At 61.0% G+C, this 18748-nt stretch overlaps 1 protein-coding gene across 2 annotated transcripts in view; it reads right to left on the minus strand.

The window, feature by feature from the left end:
* Positions 1-498: 498 nt before the first annotated feature.
* The window catches only part of SH3TC1 (SH3 domain and tetratricopeptide repeats 1), a 48416-nt gene continuing 30166 nt past the window's right edge, over positions 499-18748 (minus strand). For both annotated transcript variants that reach the window (XM_055326861.1, XM_055326862.1), the window contains exons 10-18: positions 16423-16556; positions 14763-14801; positions 11118-12779; positions 8995-9175; positions 7869-8019; positions 6560-6682; positions 5782-5932; positions 4688-4884; positions 499-1671 (exon numbers count right to left, since the gene is read on the minus strand). In XM_055326861.1, coding sequence (XP_055182836.1) covers positions 1414-1671; positions 4688-4884; positions 5782-5932; positions 6560-6682; positions 7869-8019; positions 8995-9175; positions 11118-12779; positions 14763-14801; positions 16423-16556 — 2896 coding nt within the window. In that variant the 3' untranslated portion in view covers positions 499-1413. The remainder of the gene's footprint in view (positions 1672-4687; positions 4885-5781; positions 5933-6559; positions 6683-7868; positions 8020-8994; positions 9176-11117; positions 12780-14762; positions 14802-16422; positions 16557-18748) is intronic.

Genomic DNA, 18748 nt, shown 5'->3' on the forward strand with positions numbered 1-18748 from the left:
GGGTTACTGTGCCGGCCGCTGCCTGCTGCACCAGCAGGTCATCAGGTCGTCATCAGGTCGTCCTGTTTTCAATTACAGCGAGGCCGCCTCCTGCTTTCCACGCCCTCCCTCCCTCTAGAAGGCATTTTGGGGTCAAGTTTGGGAGGTTCGGCAGCCTCTCTGCGCCAGCTTCTGGAAGGCTCTCTGCTGCTCCCTGGCGTGAGAGGCCTGGGGGAAACCTGCAGGCCAGCTCTGAGCGGGCAGGGCCCCGGGGCTCCGCAGACCCCAATCCCTCGCCCCCTTCCCGGGGGCTCCCGGGGCCTGCAACCTCTCCCGGGCTCAGGTCCAGACCCAGAGTTCTGGCCCACCATCCAGTCCCTCTGCCGGCCTCAGCTTCCCCTCTTGCTCAAGGAGGCTCTTGAAGGAGGGGGAAGGAGAAGTGACTTTTCTAGGGACAGGTTTCCATGGGGCAATGAAAACATGTTCGTCACTGTAAATACACAAAATGCCATTGAACTGTCCACCTTAAATGGTTAATTTTATGTAAATTTCACCTTACTTAACAAAATAAATTAAAGAAAAAGAGGAGAGTGACATGATGCTGTGTGGGGGGAGATCGACCCGGGAGACCCACGGCCTCTCTGAGACTTTCCCTGCCTGTAAATCGAGGCTCCCTGGCGCTTGGCGGTGCAGATGGGCCTTTAGACAAGCTCAGCAGCAGACCACACAGGGCCAGCGGGGCTGCAGGTGATGGGCCAGGCTGGGCCAGAGGATGCTCAGGTCGGAGAGCGCTGGGGCCACCTTCCCTTGCCCCGTCTCTGTTGCCTTTGGGACACAGATAAGGGGTGGAGAGACAGCGAGGCGCTGACACCCTCTTCCAGGACCTGCCCTTAGGTTCTAATGCAGACACATCCCTTGAGGCAGGCGGGCAGGTGGTATACACCCTGCCCCCCCTACCTGCTGTGTGACGGTGGGCCAGGCACCTAACCTCTCTGTGCCTCCATCTCCTCAACTGGAAATGGAGACACTAACAGTCCCACCTGGGCTGGCTCTGGGTCAGTCTGAGGGCTGAAGGCAGAGCTAGAGCCAGACATGCTGTGAGGGGATGGGTGAGGGAGAAGATGCCCAGGGAAGCCTGCAGCCGTCTTATGCTTTGACTCCAGGAACTGGGGTGTGCAAGGCTGGCAGAGGGACCCGGCCCGGGTCTGTCCTTCCAGGTCACAGCTGAGGATGGGATGCAGACCAGGGGGGTCCCCAGGGATGGGGCCTGGTCCCTGTCACTCCCCCAGAGGCAGACCAGGGGAGGGGTCTTGCAGGCTGCAGCAGGTTACCACAAAATCATCGGTTGCTGTCTGACCCCCGTCTCCCAGGAAACAAGCCCCGCAGAGACCCCCCCAGGAGAGGTGGGGAGTCCACTCCCGTGGGCCGGGGTCTTCAGGGCGGGGGGCTGGGGGCCAGCCAGGGCGCCCGCCCCCAGCACCGCTCGGGGACCAGGTTGACCTTGCGGATGTTAAGCTCCGTGGCGAAGGTCCGGGCTTTCTGGTAGAAGAAGAGGGACTTCTCGCGGTCCAGGAGGAAGTTGTGGTAGATGGTGGCCAGGCGCGTGTAGATCTTCATCTGGGCTTTCTTGCTGCCCAGGTCCACGGCCGCCGCCAGCGCCAGCTGGTAGTACCCGGCCGCGTCGAAGGGGTCCTGGGGGAGAGATGGTGGCTCAGCCAGATTTGACCCTAACGCGGCCCTGGGTGCAGGCGGGGGCTCACGAGCCTGTCTCTCCGGAGGCTGCTGCTCTGCCCAGCCTCCCTGTTGTGTCCGCCCCAGTCCCTCCCGAGGGACCACTCTAAAACCCAGACCCGGCCCTTCCCTCCGCTGCCTGGGACGGCTCCCAGGACACTGTCGGCAGCCCTGGCTCCTCACTGCCCTTGCACAGAGCGTGGGCTCAGGAGAACAGAACAGCAGGGACTCAGAGCTGCTCTGAGCCCCTCCAGGCACCAGGCCCAGTGTGAGGCGGGAGCCACGGCCCATTCCAGGACCACATTGACCACAGGGATGAGCAGCAGCCTGCGGGAGCCCCAGGTGGCACCTGAGTCAGCCTGGTATAGGATGGGAGGGCTTCCTGGAGGAGGGGACATCCCAACTAGGGAACTGGCCACTGTGGGTGGTAGGGGAGTGGTGTGTATCCATGTACGTGTGTGTGCACATATGCCTGCAGCAGCCAGTGGGGGCACATGCAGGATTCACACCCAAATCTGTCCTATTCAAGTCATGCTCATTCAGCCCTGACGCCCCCATGTGCAGGTAACAGGGGGTGCTGTACAGTGGCAGAGATGCCCACGGCCCCCAACCTCTAAGCAGCCTTTCCCATGCCTGTCCATGCAGGGGGCGCACAGAGGAGCCTCCGTCTCTCCTGGGCTGTGCTGCAGGGTATGAAGTCGGCTGTGGCCCCTGATGATAGACGTGGAGCTGATGGCAGCCACGGCACAGCTGGGAAGCCACTGGACCCCCGCCTCCCAAGCCCAGGGACCTTGCCTTCCTGCCCATGAGACCATGGAGAGATAAGGTCCCATCCCCAGGGCCTGGTGTCAGGTTGAGTACCTCTGAGCCCAGCTCCCTGACTCCTATCTTGAGCACATTTGTTCACCTTCCAGCCTCAGTTTCCCCTTCTTATGCAGAGCTGCTTAGTAACCAATCACATAGACTCTGGAGTTATAACCTCTGTGCAGCTGTGTTCCTCAGTGGCCCAGGGGTCAGGGACACACGCCATAGATGACAGAGCTCAGGTGAGGTTGGCCAAAGCCCTGCCCCACTGCCAGGCTCTGCATGCCTACACGGGGGAGGCCCAGCCCAGAGCCTAGCCTGGGACAGCAGGCACACACATGAAGCATGCAGGCTCACTGGGTCAGAGGGTGGTGGGTCCCAGGGTCCCTGGCACTGGAGCTCCACCATGCTGCTCCTAGTCCTACCCTGACTAGCTGACCATGCCGGCCTCTGTCTCTGCCCTGTCCTGTGGGGGCACCACTCCTCTAGAACAGTAAAGCATGAGAAGAGCCAACCACACAGAGCCTGGATCACACAGAGCCTAGATCACACAGCCTGGATGTCATAGAGCCTGGATCACAGGGCCTGGATCACACAGAGCCTCCATCACACAGTCTGGATGTCATAGAGCCTGGATCACAGGGCCTGGATCACACAGAACCTCCATCACACAGTGTGGATGTCATAGAGCCTGGATCACAGAACCTGGGTCACACAGAGCCTCCATCACACAGTCTGGATGTCATAGAGCCTGGATCACGGAACCTGGATCACACAGAACCTCCATCACACAGTCTGGATGTCATAGAGCCTGGATCACGGAGCCTGGATCACACAGAGCCTCCATCACACAGTCTGGATGTCATAGATGGATCACACAGAACCTGGATCACACAGTGTGGATGTCATAGGGTCTGGATCACAGAGCCTAGGCCACACAGATCCTGTATCACACAGAACCTGGATCACACAGACTGGAACACAGGGAGGCTAAGTTGCAGTACCCACCACTGCCCACAGGCTCCCCAAAGAACTGTCGGGCTCTGACACAGCAGGAGGCCGCAGTGACCACCTCTGACCACCAGGTGTCACCAGCGCACAGCGAAGGCTGCCCCAGGCAGGGAGTTGGTGGCTGCTAACTGGGTGGGCGGCTTCCAGCGCCGCCCCAGGCCCTAGGTGCCATGGGGGGGTGGGAGTGGAGACTTCAGCCCCTGCTCCCCCCTTCAGCCAACACGGAGCAGAGACACTGTGCCGTGCGGTGCTACCATACCCAGGGTGGGGTGATGGGGGCACCTGCCCGTAGGGCAGCATGCAGATGTCTCCAGGCTCTGGTCTGTGTCCACTGCAGGGCTGGGAGACGGGTAGAGCCCCAGCTCCAGCTCCCCCAGCTCCAGCAGGGCAGGATCTAGCCAGGCTGCCTGCAGGGGTGTCCTTGCTACAAACCCCGGGGTAGGCCACAACCCATCCCTAGCCCGTTTCCCTCTGTGACTCAGGATTCCAGGAAAGAATCCCTCTGCCCACAGTGGCAGGCTTCCTGGAGGAGGTGCCAGGACTTGCGTAGCACCTCACAACGTGGTATCTGGGGGCAGTGGTGACTCTTCCCCCACCCCCCGGAGAATGACCTCATCCCCCCCACTCTTTTGGTGGCGAACATCCACTTGACTGTTAAGACTGTTAAGAATGCTTGGGTGGCTCAGCGGTTAAGCATCTGCCTTCCGCCCAGGGTGTGATCCTGGAGCCCCAGGGTCAAGTCCCACATCGGGCTCCCTGCATGTGTCTGCCTCTCTCCCTCTCTATGTGTCTCATGAATAAACAAATAAAATCTTAAAAAAAAAAAAAGACTCAGCTTTGCAGTTACTTCCTCCAGGAGGCTGCCCTGACTACACACTTTTTTGTTTGTTTTTACCTAGTGGTGGCCAACGTCTGCTCATATGTCAGCCTGTTGCCTGGACGTGGAGCTCTCGAGAGCAGGGCCAGGCCTGTGTGGGACTCGGACCACATCCGCTGACCTGGCCTGCTCCTCACGGCCTGGCCTGGAGCTCCAGGCTCCGAGACCACCTGGCAGGAGGGCCGGGGCCAGGCCTGGATCTGCGATCTGCGATCCCACTCCAAGCAGGGCCGGCTCCCCCACCCACCACGTGCCCTGAGCCCTGCCTCCCCCGCCCGCACTCACCTTCAGGTCGTAGAAGATGATGTCACCGAGCACCAGGTACACCTTCACATAGTACAGGGTCTCCTCATCGAACTGCAGGGGCGAGTTGCAAAGCGACAGAGCCTTGAGGTAGAAGTGCTCGGCCAGCTCGCCGTGGCCCAGCCGGTGGTGCAGGGCGGCCAGTCGGTGGTAGGCCACGCGCTCGTTCAGCCGGTCCCCTGGAGGCGCAGGGACGGGGGCACGCGTGAGGATATGGCTGTGGGGGTGGTGGGGGCACAGGCCAGCCCTGGCCCCCCACGCCGACACCGTCTCAAAAGCTCCAGCCGGTCCCAGGACTCAGTCTCCCCACCTGCACAGTGGGCCTAATATTGTCTGCTCCCTGTCCACCGAGGTTGGTGGACGTTCCAGCTCTGTGCCTGCACATGGCCCCGGAGGGGGCAGCAGGAGGCCCCAGAGTCAGGCCGGCTGTGCACGGACTCCAGGCAGTGCCAGGACTCCAGGCAGCCTCCCAACAGGAGAGGGACCCTTCCTGCTGTATTTGCAGCTCCTCTGCCGCCCCTGGGGAGTCACCAGCTCCCTCCAATTTCCAGCCCACCTCCGTGGGCTCTGCACACAAACCCTGCTGCACACTGACTGTGTGCCTCTCTCTGGGGGAAGACAGATGGCCTGGGATGGCACCCTTAGGTGCTGGGACAGGGGGTGTCAGGCACTGAGGGGACTGGGACATCGCCAGACAGAGAACAGTGGGGCTGGCTGAGTGCGGGGACAGACACTGGGAAGGGACGGCATATGGAACAGCATGACTGACCCAGCTCGGCATGTGTGTTGGGGCCAGAGAGAAGCCTGAGTTGTCTAGAACCCAGGGCGCACTGGCTGGCCCTCGTGGTCAGCAGGGAAAGAGGCAGAGGAAGCCACAGAACTGACAAGGAGAGCCCAGCCACCCAGTGAGTGGGACACTTCCGACAGGCCCCGCACCATCCAGGGGCAGATTTGGGACCTGTAGAGGTGACCTGCAGCCCCGCAGGTGCCCTGGGCTCCCCCTGTCTTTTGTCTTCTGCGTCGACCCTGCAGGTGTCAGAGGTGGAGGCCCTGGGGGGCTGGGGTGCAGGGCTCACCCAGGGTGATGCTGAGCGCCAGGGCCATGTGGGCAAACTCCAGGCCCTCTTGGGGCGACTCCAGTTCAGCCAGCAGCGCCACCAGCTTGTTGCACAGCCGCAGCTCTGCCTCTTGGTTCCCTGTGGTCACAGCCAGGGGCAGTGCCCGATCCTGCCACACAAGCAGGCGAGTCAGGCCTGGTATCCCTTAAAGCCCCAAATGTACCCCGTTATCCCGTGGCGTCTCTGTTCAGCTCTGTACCCCAGGAGGAAAGTCAGCTTGGAGAGGCCCTGACGCCCACAGGGCTGCTGGGCCATGAGCAAGCTGGGGTAGGACCTGCAGCCCGTCTCAGTAACCTCAGACCAGTGCCCCCAACCCCCGGCTGATGAGAGCCTGACAAGTAGGACCCAACACCATCCTGCTCTAAAAGTGGGTGTTTCTCTGTCCCCAGGGCTGGGCTTCAGGCTGTGGGCTGGCCGGGCAGGGAGCAGCTGCTCTACTTGGAGATGCATGCAGTCCTGGCCCTGATGCCGGTCCCTCCATGGTTGGGCTGTGTGTCCTGCGCTGTGCTCCTATGCATCTCTGGGCCTCAGTTTCCTATCTGCCAGATGGAGTAGGACTGGCCTCCCAGGAGTTTGAGGTCCTGTAAGCCCAGAGTGGCCTCTGTCCCTCCAGTGGTCCCACCCAGGTTGGGGCTGGGAGTCAGGATCATCCTGGGTGAAGCCACCCAGGAAGCAAGTGAGTGCATGGGGCGGCCCTCCCTCTAGGCAGCAGGCCCGCCCTCATCAGCCAGCTCACCCGGTAGAAGGACACGGCTTTCTCCCGCTCCCAGGTCCCGTTGAAGAAGATGTCCCCTGCTGCCTCAAACAGCTCCAGTCCCAGGTTGGGGTCCCCCGTGTATAGGGCTGCATTCTGCGCCACCTGTGGGCATGCAGAAACTCTCATGAGGCCCACAGCGCTCCCGCGGAGACTCTCAGCATCCCCAGCTGCCCCTAGACCCTCGAAGCAGCCCTGAGGATGTGCAACAGGAATGCGGCTGCCTTTCCCCTTGCCCACACCTTCGTCCTTCAGGGGGGACGGCGGTTCCTGCTATGTGCCATGGGGAACTCTGTCTGGCCAGGGCCCTGGGAGTCGGCAAGTGTGGGCTGGTCAGGAGTTTGGGATGGAGCTCAGAGGTGGGGGCCCCTGAATCCCTGCAACCAGTCCCAGACCCTGGCGGGGCTCTACTATCCAGCTTCCCCTCTACTATCTTCCTCCGTGGCCCCTGGCAACACCTGACAGCACACACCTGCCTGTCCCTCCCACCAGGTGGCTAAGGCTGTTGCTTCTCTGCCATATCCAGAGCCCAGCAAGGTGCCTGGTGCATACTAGGTGCTCAACGAACAGCAGATGAATGGACAAGAGTAGACCAGCCCCCACGGGCAATCCAGAACCGGCCACACATGCACATCTGGCCTCCGCCCCTGAGAATCCTACTGTCCAGAGCCCTCCTCGAAGGTGGGCCCCACCCCCCCCCGCTGCTCAATCCAGCCTCCCCAGACCAACTGGAGCTCACCCTCCTGGCTCCTTCCTCCACATGTCCCTGCCTAAAGCCCCAAGGCAGCCCTGTGGGAGAACTGTTTACTGACGTGTCTGCTCCCCCTCTCAGCCGTAAGCTCCCGAACCGGGATCCTCAGCCCCCGGCCCAGGGAAGTACACAGCAGGTGCTCAGAAATGAAAACATAACCCTCACGAGCTTCTCAATTTACTTCAAATCACGTCATGTTTGGGAATGCAACTGGAAATGGAGCTTGTGATTAATGCATTTTTAAGGAGACACACCACATACCGCGGAGGCAAGTTCTCCCATGTGTTAATAGACCGAACGCATCATTTGCATGTTTACTGAGCACTTGCTGTGTACCAGTCCAGGTGGGCGCATGAGGGGCACCCACCTCTGGCCCCCCGGGGGCTTGCTCGGGTCACTGTGTAAGATGCTGGAAGTGGGAATCTAGGGGTGGGGGTGGCATAGGCAGCCAGCACGCAGCAGGTGCCCGCCGTGCTCTGGGGACGAAGGAGAGAGTGAGCGGGGCAGCGAGTGTGGTGCACGCGCCCCACGTCCTTGCACCTGTATGTACAGATCCACCAGCTCGTTCTGCTGCAGGATGTAGTAGATTTTCCCTGCCTGTAGCCAGGCATGTGCCTCCTTCTCCTTCTTCTGGAGGTCGATGAATATCCCCAGACTGCGCTTGGTGTAGTCCAGCGCGGACCTGTAGGCCCTGGAATTAGAGCCAGCTGGTCAGAGCAGGTGCTCTCAGGCCAGCTGCCCGCATGGGGGCAGACTGGGCTCTTCCCAGTGCCTGTCTGGTTGTCTGCTCAGCTGGCAAAAGTCAAGGAGGCTCTTGGGAGGAAACAGGGAGGAGGAGCGGGCCCCTCTGTCTCTACCCTGCCTCCCCAGACATGGACATGTGACCTCTGGCCGCAGCAGGGAGCATCTGCACTGGGCAGAAATGTAGAGATAACCTGTGCCAGGGGTTCTCAAACTCGGGTTGTAGGGCTGTGCTCCCAGAGTCTGGGACTTGGCTGGTCTGGGGTGGAACCCAGGAATGTGCCTTCCCAGTAGGCTCCCAGGTGATGTGGATGCTGCAGCTCTGGGGACCCCACTTTGAGAAGCATTTGTCAAGGTCACTGTCCATTAGTCCTGCAGTGAAACTGAGGCCCTGGAGTGTGGAGGGATGGCCGAGGCTGGCCTGTGGCTCCCTCCCTGCCTCTCAGAGAGTCTCCCGCTGGAGAGGGTGTCCTCAGTGATCTTCCCAGGCTGTCCCTTACCACACCTGATTGGGATGCGCAGTGTAGGCATTACATAGGACAGGTGACCCCGAAACTCTGCCCACGGGAAGCAGGCGGGACAGCCAGCTATCACTCCATGGACAAGAATCCTCTAGTCCTTACATCTGAGGGGACAGTCGGGGACAGGCTGCTCGGCCCAGAGCTGGGCTGGCTGAAGGAGACTCGGGGAATGCAGAGGTCAGTTTCCAAAAGTCACCATGATCTGAAGAGTGACCCAGAAATGCACACTCTGCCTCCCCTGGAAGGCCGGGAGGTGTGTGGGCAGAGGACAGCTGTCCTGGGACCCACGTGCCCCGAGTACAGGTTGGGATGCTCCCCGGCCTGCAGGCTCAGGCCTATCTGACACTAGGAATGAAACTGTCCCTGCGGAGAGGCTGCCCCAGGATCAAGGCCGGCATCCTCACCGCTCAGTGCCCAGGGACAAGTAGAGCTGGCTGATGGTCTCCAGGAGCTGACCCTCCAGCACTTTGTCGGCCACCCTGCGGGCCAGCGAGAGCTGGAACTCGTGGTAGACGACGCACTGGGCCTCGCTGGGCATGACGGTGCTATAGAAGTGACAGAGACACTGGACGGCACGCAGCTGGCCTGGGTGGGGGAGACAAAAGGAGGGCATCACCGTCATGCACTGCAGGGACATTTGCAAGGTCCAAAGGCCCCTGCTGTGTGCCAGCCTCTGGGGCATCGCAGATGTGGAAACTGAGCCCAGACAGGCTAGGCCACCTGCTCAAGGTCGCACATGGTGATGAGCCCAGGTAGGGCAGGTCACAGATACGGTGCTGACCTCTTCCACAATTCCCAGGCCTGGGGTGGGGTCCTGGCCGGCCTCTCCCACCATGCCGCGCTGCCTTCCTACCACACCGACCAGGCAGGGAGCACCGGCTTCCCCACGCTGCAGGCTCGCACGCGGAGTCCCAAGCACAGTACCGAGTCTGGAGCACACAGTGCAGAGTGGGGCTGGGATTCAAACCGGCCTCCAGCTCCTTCACGAGGCCAGGCTCCAAACCGCAGCCCTATTTGCCTCGCCTGAACCTGGGGACTGAGATCGGTCGAGCTCTTCCCCACTCAGCTGACCCGGACATCAGCAAGGACACAGATGATTGGAACAAGCCCGCGACCCACGAGACCTCTCAGTCATGTTTCCTGAGAGGGACCACACGTCGAATCACAGAGCAACTCCCAGTAATTGTGAGGGGCCTGACGTCTTACAGAGCGCGTCCTCCAGAGACAAATGAAACACGACCAGAAGTCAGGAGGAAGGAAATTCAGGAAATCCCGGAATATGTGGGCACAAAGAATGTGCCCCTAAACAGCCAGCGGCTTGTGGGAGACATCACAACGGGAACGAGGACATATTTCGAAATGAGTGCAGATACAAGTGCAACGTACCCAACCCCACGGGACGCAGGACAGCAGGGTTTAGAGGGACGCCTACATTAACAAAGAAACATTTCAGAAAAAAACATTTAAACTTCTCCCCCTAAGGCAGGAGGAAAAGAGCAGGTAACTAGACCCAGAGCAAGCAAAAGGAAGGAACAGCAAAAGTTCAAGAGCCAAGATAAAATAGTAATGTTGAGAAGAGAGAAAATTCATGAAACCCAATGACGAGTCTTTGGGAAGATGAACAAAGTGGACTCACCTTTAGCCAGACCAGAAGAAAAGGTGTAAAGTGTTGGAATCAGCAGCGGAAGAGAGGCCATCGGCATAAGTCTTACGGAAATGAAAGGATCACAGAAGAGGATGAAGGATTTCGGCTGACAGAGGTGGAGCCTCGAGCCTCGGGAGACAAGCTACCCAAACCAGCTCAGAGACGACGCAGAGCGGCCGTCGTTCTCCTGCAGGCTCAGCACAGGGGCAGAACCTCTGAGCGCAGCCAGGACCTGCCCGAGGCTGCAGGGCACATCCGGGCACCCAGCTCTGGGCTCCTCCCGGAGGTCCAGAGGGCCCCCTTCCAGACCTGGTGCGTGTCCTATATCCTATATCCCTCAGTGGTTCCCTGGTGCTCTCGGGAACAATGTCAAACCACAGCCTGGGTTCCCCGGCCTCTGCCCTAGCCCCCCAGCCAAGGTTCTCACCGCCCACCACCCAACACACCCATCCCCTGCATGGCCCAGCCTGCTCACCCCGGGGCCTTGGCACAGGTGGCACCTTCTGCCTACCCTCCATCCCATGCTTGGCTAGACCCTCTCCACCCTCAGGTCCTATGAGCCGGGGCCGGGAGCCTCCCATCATCATGATGAGCACCCCATGTCGCGGCTCTTGTGACCCGGGCATCTGTGCCCCACTCTTGGCCACCCCCCGCACAGAGCCTGGCATACTCCCGCGAGAGCCGCCCCCCAGCCCGCCTCCAGGGCACCTGCAAATATTCAACACTCTCACTGGTGGAAGAACAACCGCTTGCCTCCAAGCGGCAAACCCCGGGCGTGCTCTGGACAGAAGTGAGAGGAAAACATTTCCCTCCAGGAAGCCAGCGCGGCCGACCCAGAGCCCGGGGGAGAGTGGGGCCGGGGAGGGCAGGGCTGGCACTTACCCTCCAAGTGGTCCGTCTCCACGGCGACCAGAAAGGCCCACTCGTAGTAGCACTTGCCCTGCCGGGCGAGGGCCCTGCGGGTGTGCAGGTGGCCGAGCCGCAGGAGCACCCACGTGAAGTCCTGGCCGCAGTCGCCGCTGGGCAGCCGCGAGAAGAGCTTCACGGCCTCCAGGAGGTAGTGCTGGGCCAGGCCCCCGGCCCCCGCCTGCAGGCACAGCGCCCCGAAATTGGCCAGCACCACCGCTTGGTTCCTCAGGTGGCCCCGGCTCCTGGCGACACGCAGGGCGCGGTAGTAGCCCTCGGCCGCCTGCCGGGTCCGGCCCGTCCTCTTGAGGGCGATCGCTGCCATGTTGGCGATGACGCCCTCCTGGTCCTCGCTGGCCACGGCCACGTCCAGGACAGACTCGAGGATGTCCAGGGCCAGCGGGCTCCGGCCGTGAAGCACGTAGAGCCAGGCGAGCGCCACCACGTAGTCTACTGCCAGGCGGCGGCCGGCGCCCGCGGCCGCCTCCACCGCCTGCGCCATGAAGGAGATGGCCCTGTCCTGCTGCCCGTGGCGGCTGTGCAGCCGGGCCAGGCTGGCACAGAGGGGGCCGCGCAGCGCCTGCCCCGGGCCCGAGGCCAGGGAGGCCAGCGCCCGCTGGAGGTGGTGCGCCGTCTGGGCGGGCGGGTGGTGCAGCCGCGGGCAGTTCCGGAGGACCAGGTCCACGCTTCGGAGCGCGCTGCCCGGCGAGCCCCGGGCCCGCAGCGAGGCCGCCCGGACGCAGCTCAGCGCCAGGTGCGGCAGGCACCGCCGGCTGTAGATGTCCGCCAGGAGCAGGTAGCCGTCCATGGGCCACGAGGCCTCGGGGGAGCCCCAGGCCCCGTGCAGAAGCAGCAGCCTCTCCAGGAAGGGCAGGGCCTCCTCGGGCTGCTTGAGGCGAGTGTGGTGCCTGGCCAGCAGGAAGCAGGCCCGGGCCTCGGCCTGGGGGCTCCGGCAGGCGATGGCCTGCCGCAGGGCATGCTTCAGGAGCTCCGACTCGGCCTCGGTGCTGCAGACGTGGCTGGGCGTCCCCAGCAGCAGGGCCGAGGCTTTGGGCACCACCTGCGCGCACCTGTCCCTGTTCTTCTGCTTCAGGTGAACGGTGGCCAGGTTGGCGTACACAGCCACTGCCAGGAAGAGGTCGCCAAAGTGGCCCCCCAGGGCCCCCAGGGCCTCCTCGAAGTACACCCGGGCCTGGGACAGCTTGAGCCTGCGCACGCACAGCCGGCCCAGGAGGAAGCAGAGCCTGGCGAGGGCCATGGGGAAGCCGGCCTTCTTGGCTGCCCCTCGGGCCTGGGCCAGGTGCCCGGCTAGCTCCTCGTCGGTGAAGCCACGAAACAGGGTGCTCAGCCCCGGCAGAGAGAGGTCATACAGGCCACGGAAGCAGGCCTTGTACCCAGGAGCATCCAGGAACAGCAGCAGTGAGCCCAGGGCCTCCGGGTGGGTCCAGTCGGCCTCTGAGTCCAAGCAGAAGGAGGGCTCCTCACTGTCCGGTGAGTTTGCACCACTGGACACCGAGCACAGACCCCAGGATGCTGGCTCCTCCGGGCAGTCCTGGCAGGACTTGCATTGTTCTAGAACATTCTTCACCTTCTGTAGGGTCTCACGCGGCTCTGGGGTCAGGGAAGGCAGAGGCATTTCTGCAAATCACCAAAACCCCAAGATAGATGAGCACCTGATCTGGGTCCAGGCTGGGGTAAGGACATCCCTCCGAGCCTCAGTGTCCCTGTCAGGTCCTGCCTGAGCCTCCCCTACCTGAGCATCAAAACTGACATGAAACGCGGAGCCCAGCACCCAGCACCCAGCACTCAGTGGGAACTCAGTCATGGTTATGAGACTAGGGATCACTTAGGCCAAGCTTTTTACCCAGGAATGCCCTCCTATGCTTCCTGTTTAAAAGCACCGCTCAGCGATCATTTAAAGTCCTTTTCCCTCTGGGGTGACTGGGTGTCTCAGTGGGTGAGCATCTGCTTTAGGCTCAGGTTGTGATCCTATTAAATAAATAATCTTAAAAAAAAATTCTCTCCAGAAAGAGTTAAAGCCACTTAATGGACAGACATGTCCATATTCCCAGTACAGCTGCCTCCGTGGGATTTCCTCAGCCCTTGGGGGGTCTCCTGTCAGGTACAGCCCCCCCCCACTCCCATGAAATCATCACAAGGCGATCAGAGCTATGGGTCAGCACGCGCTCAAAAGCCACCCACAGAACTGAGGACAGTGAAGTCTGTGTCCCTCTGTCCAGCCTGGGGCTATGTCTGGCAGGAAAGATGAGGAATGGCTCCCAGACCCCCGGGTCTCCACCTTTGCCCTGGCTGGTTTGGGAATCTGAGGCCCACGGCTCCTAAAGGGACAAGGTGCTGGGGAATTTGGGAACCCCGCTGCCCAAGGGAGCTCGCTCGCCGGACTGCTGGCTTTGGTCGGCCCTCGAAGGCACAGCCAGCGCCCAGGAGCATGCGGCTATGCTTCCTGTTGGGAAAACAGGAGCTTAAAGGGGGAATTTGTCTGCAAGGAAAGAACCAGGATCTAAAGGTTCTTCTGTTTTGAGTTCACTTGCACAAAATATGTTCAAAACGAACTCTCTTTGTTAGTCTGTGAAGGCCAGGAATAAACGAGAATTCAGTGTGGTTCAGGGGCAAATGTCTGACCTGACGACCTCATTGTGGGTGTGAATCTGCTGCGCACCCCCTCTGATGCTGGCAAGTCCCGCTGCTCCCCATGCAGCAGAGCGCAGGGGTGAGGGGAGGCCCCACAGCAGCCCTGGGATCTCCGGAGCCTTCCTCGTCCAGAATCCCAGGTGGCCCTTCCCTGTTTGCATCCAGGTGGACTCCATGCCCGGGGAACCCCAAAGGGTCCTCAGACATTCAAGTGCCCAGGATCTCCCCAGTGCAGATCCTCTGTGGGGGGACGAGATGGAGGTGTGGAGGGAGGAGGGGGATCCCTTAACCAGCTCCCCCAGGGAAGAAGAGACAGATCCCAAAGGGGCTGCTCCAGCACAAAGCTCCAAATCCAGGCCCTGCACCCCCTTCACCCTCTCAAAGCAGAGAATTTCAGCTGGTCTAGGTTTCAAGAAAGGAACCCATGGCCAGGCATGTCTCAGACTATGGAGGGAGGCCCCTCTCTGCTGGAGACAGAGCAGGGGGCCAGGCATGGCTCAGACTATGGAGGGGACGCCCCTCTCTGCTGGGGACAGAGCAGAGGCCAGGCATGGCTCAGACTATGGAGGGGACGTCCCTCTTTGCTGAGGACAGAGCAGGGGGCCAGGCATGGCTTAGACTATGGAGGGGACGTCCCTCTCTGCTGGAGACAGAGCAGGGGGCCAGGCATGGCTCAGACTATGGAGGGGACGTCCCTCTTTGCTGAGGACAGAGCAGGGGGCCAGGCATGGCTCAGACTATGGAGGGGACGCCCCGCTCTGCAGGAGGCCTGGCGTGTTCATAGGGGACCCACCACGGCGGCAGGGGGAGCTTAACTTCACCTCATCCAGCTCCCCATCAGGGCTGACGTCCAGCCCATCTGCCCTCCCCCAGGGAGGCATGAGGTCCCCACCCCACCCCCATCCATGCTGGCATCGCCCCAGCCCCAGCCCGGATCCCATAGGAGGGGATCTTGTGGGAGGAGCCTACCTGGTTCTGGCTGTTCACACTCAGCTTCTTCTAATCTGTCTGAAATGGGGAGAAAAAAAGCATCACTCTCGGGCCAGCACCTCCGGGAGGGGCCATGTCAGGAGGGGGTATGGGCTGGGGCAGCCTGAGGGGCTGTGGGGCTGGGGATCCCCTGGTTGGGGGGCTGAGGATCCCCTGCCCACAGGCTCTGTCCTGCCCCCACCCCTCAGAGGCCGTGGGCTTCTGCTGCCACCTCTCTGGGGACAGGGGTGCACTCCCTACCCTGGGCACCTCGCAGTCTCACCTGCTGTCCCGGAGATCAGGGCGGCAGCTCCACCTGCACCCCACCCTCCTCGTGATGGGGCCCTCCCTAAGCCTTGGTTTCCGCCTCCCGAAAATGGGTTGACATGAGCAGCTGTCTGGGAAAGGTCGTCTGAAGTGTAAAGTCAGCTAGGACAACTGTGCAGGCTTGCGGGAAGCTAGGCGGCCCCCGGGGAGGGGACCCCAGAACGTCCCCCGGCTGAGGGGTGCCCACAGCCTTCCTAAGGAAGACAAGAGCGTATGTCGGGTTTAAGCCCGACTTGCAAAGCTGAGATGCAAGTTTGCCTGTTTTAGGAAGAGAGACCAATGTGTGGGAGCCTAGAAACTTGAACTCCGTTCTTGGAGGAGCTGTTCCTGGCATGTGCGTCGGCAAGCGCAGGTGCGAGCAGCAAGTGTGGATGTGCATGTGTGCACGCGTGTGTCTGCGTGACGTGTAGGTGTGTGTGCATGCGTGTGCGTGCACATGTACGTATTGCACTACGTGTAAGTGTGTGTGTGTGTGTGTGTGTGTGTGTGTGTGTGTCCACACATGTATTCCCCTGCATCCTTGGGATGAAGGAACCCGGCTCTCCTGTCCTGCCTGTGACTGTCGACCGGCAAATTTGTTGGGGCCCCCCTCCCTCGACTGCGGCTGACACGTGTCCCGCCTCTGCGCGTGGAGCTGCCTTCCCTGAGCACAGGGTGGTGCGGTGAAAGGGAGCAGCATTGTCTATAGGAGGTGGCAGACCTGGGGTCCAGCCCCAGCCCCCCAGCACTCAGGCAACCTGGCCAGACCACAGCCACACGGGCCCAGGCCCCTCATCTTGTGACAGCAGGATGGTCACTCTCTCATGGACTCTCGGCGAAGCGGAAGGTGGGCAGCGGGAACCTCAGGGGACTGTGGGCACCTCCCTGCCTCTCTTTCCATCCCCCTCTCTGCACCTGGCCTGTCTGCTACCCCTACAAGTCCTGGGGGCAGCAACAGCATCTGTCTGGTCACTTTTAAGTGCCCAGGGGTTTGCATTCCTTCACTTCCTGATGGAGGAAGCCAGGCTTTCAGGAGAGGAAATGTCAGAGGGCAGGGGTGTCTTGAGCAGTGCACGGAAGCCAGAACATTCACGGCCCACTGAGGGGACAGTAGCCTGTCCAGGCCGATGCTGTTGAGCAGGAGCTCAGTGCCTCCTGGGACTGGCGGTCACCAGTCGGTGCAACCCTGTAGGAAAGCTCCAGACCCTCCCCAGTCCCTCTGGGAACCTGCCCACAAAAACTGTCCTGAGCACCGGGCTGGAGGGGGTGACCAGTTTTAGGTCCCGTGATGTCCCCGAAGCTAGTGGGAGGCACGAGGGGAGTAGCGCCCCACCACCAGCACCCGCAAACCTACCCAAGCTGTACACGGTGCACACGTCGGCGCCAGACGCCCTCCTCAGTAGCTGCCTGGCGTCCTCCTCTGAAAAACGCCCTTCATTGCTAAAGAATGACCTTTCTTCTTCATTGAGAAAAATCACATTTTCCAGCCTGGAAAAAAAAAAAAAGGTGCTTTATTTAAGATAGTACATCTCCTAAGCAAGACCCATTTCCACTCATTTGACAGACAGACCCCTCACACCTGCTATGTCTTCACCACTGGGACAAAAACAAAATAGATCCTGCCCTCCTGGATGGTGCCTCACCAGCTGAGACAGGTGCCAGGAGCAGGAGAGGCTGCTACAGACCCCGTGGGTCATGGTAACCTGGGGAAGGTGAGCTCCTAGGCAGCCTACAAAGCCCCACTTCATAGTTCCCTCCCCTGTGAGGAGGGGGCTGACAGCTGCAAGCAGGTTCAGTCCCTTCACATCCTGTGCTCCCACGGCTCTGCCTACAGCCTCTGTGGGTGCTCCCCCCCCACAGTGCCCCACGCAAACACAGGGCACATGTCTGCGCCAAGTCAGGGAGATGAAAACCAGGATGGAGAGCAGAGAGAGAAGGCACAGGCGATTTGTGCTTGTACGACTAAATTGGCAGCATAATCTGAAACTTTGAAAAGTGCTTTGAAACTAGGAGCTATTTTGAGAAGTTAAAGAAAATCTCGGGGCAGCGTCTGGAACATTCAGCAGAATAACAGGCCTGTATTCTTCAGAGACGTCCTGAAGGACAAGGAGACTGTTTCAGATTAAGGAGGCAAGGCTGGTGCCACGGGGTCTGGAACTTTCTCTGGGTTTTGAGGGCATGACTGGGATCCTCGCGAGACCTGCGTGTGGCCCGCAGAGAGCGACTTTGCATCAGTGTCGTCTCCCGATTGTGGCAGCCATGCCATGGGCATGCAGGTGGACGTCCTGGCTTCAGGGAACGCGCCGCCCAGCTCGCCAGGAGTGGGGCCACGTGCTTGCAGCCAACTCGCCACAGGGTTCAAACACGAGGGCAAAGCAGGAAACAAGCATCACAACATGCTCACATCTGGGCCATCAGGATGAGGGGAGAGATGATGGGAATCCTGTGCTCTCCTTGCAACTTTTCCCTAAGTCTGAAATCATGTCAAAGTAAGAGGAGAAAAGGCCTGGCCACCAGGTTCATCACACGAAGGATGAAAGCGCAGGGTCTGGCATAGACGGATGTTCAGTCAACACGTGCTGAGCAAACGAGGAGCTTCTGCTGCAGCCCCGTCACCCTAGCGTCAGGGAGCGGACGGACGAGCGCACCCAGCAGTCATCCCAGCTCAGACCCTGGGTGAGGTCAGGGCAGGCGTAAGTCACACGGACCCCAGCTGTCCACGCAGAAGCCGCGGTCTCCCCTGGATGCATGACAGGACTCGTCTAGACGGAGGGTTCCCCAGACAGGGTTCCACGGAACGCCGCCGCTGGGGCTGAGAGAGAGGGTCCTGACGGTGAAGTCGGTGTGGGCAACGCGTTCCGACAGGGAAAGCAGGTCAGACTTCGCGTTGCCTTCCCGGTGCTGGGCATCGCTGCGGGCCGCCAGCCAGTCACGTGGAGGGCGTCCCCACCTCGCGTGAGCTCCACCGGGTCTGTGACGGAAAGCTGCGGGGAACCCACTTCGGGAGACGCTGGTCTAGCGGCGGCTCTCGGCTCCGGGCCGGTCGGCTTCCAGCTCCCTCCTGACCAGCAGGTGCAACAGACACTTTGAATTCGTGAAGCCAAAGTGGCCTTTGAGGTTCCCTCTGGGAGGGGCCAGTCTGTGAATGACCTGGGATGTCAGGGCCAGAGGGTCCCCTGCAGACATGTGTGGGAGGCCAGGCCCGGGGGCCCCGGGACAGACTCAGTAAAGGCCTTTCCGCACACCCACCTCCCGCGGGCTCCCTGCCTGAGGTCTTTCTGATGGAAGCTCAAGCTCAGGGAGCAGAACGGCCGCCAATGGATGGCCTAGTGGTGCGCGCTGACCGCTCACCCGGGACGCTCCTGCTGCTGCCCACGGCCACACAGCAGGGACGCTCAGAATCCCCCAGACAGGGCAGGCATGTCACCAGCAGGCTGTTGGGGTCCTGTAGGGGCAGAAGCGCATCCCCAGGGATGAGCTGTTGGACATGGAACTTGGGGGCCAGTGAGACTCCCCAGGAAAACGGGCAGGCCGGGATGGAGGGGATGTCCCACGTAGAGGCGCACGTGTCCACACAGAGTTGCTCTTGAGGAGGCGAACACACCTGCTCTGATGGCAGGGGGCAGCCTTTGACATTGGTGGTCACCAGGGTCTGGGTCACGGGGTGGGGTGAGGGCGAA

This window comes from Nyctereutes procyonoides, unplaced genomic scaffold (genome assembly GCF_905146905.1).
Source record: "Nyctereutes procyonoides isolate TBG_1078 unplaced genomic scaffold, NYPRO_anot_genome, whole genome shotgun sequence".
Lineage (NCBI taxonomy): Eukaryota > Metazoa > Chordata > Mammalia > Carnivora > Canidae > Nyctereutes > Nyctereutes procyonoides.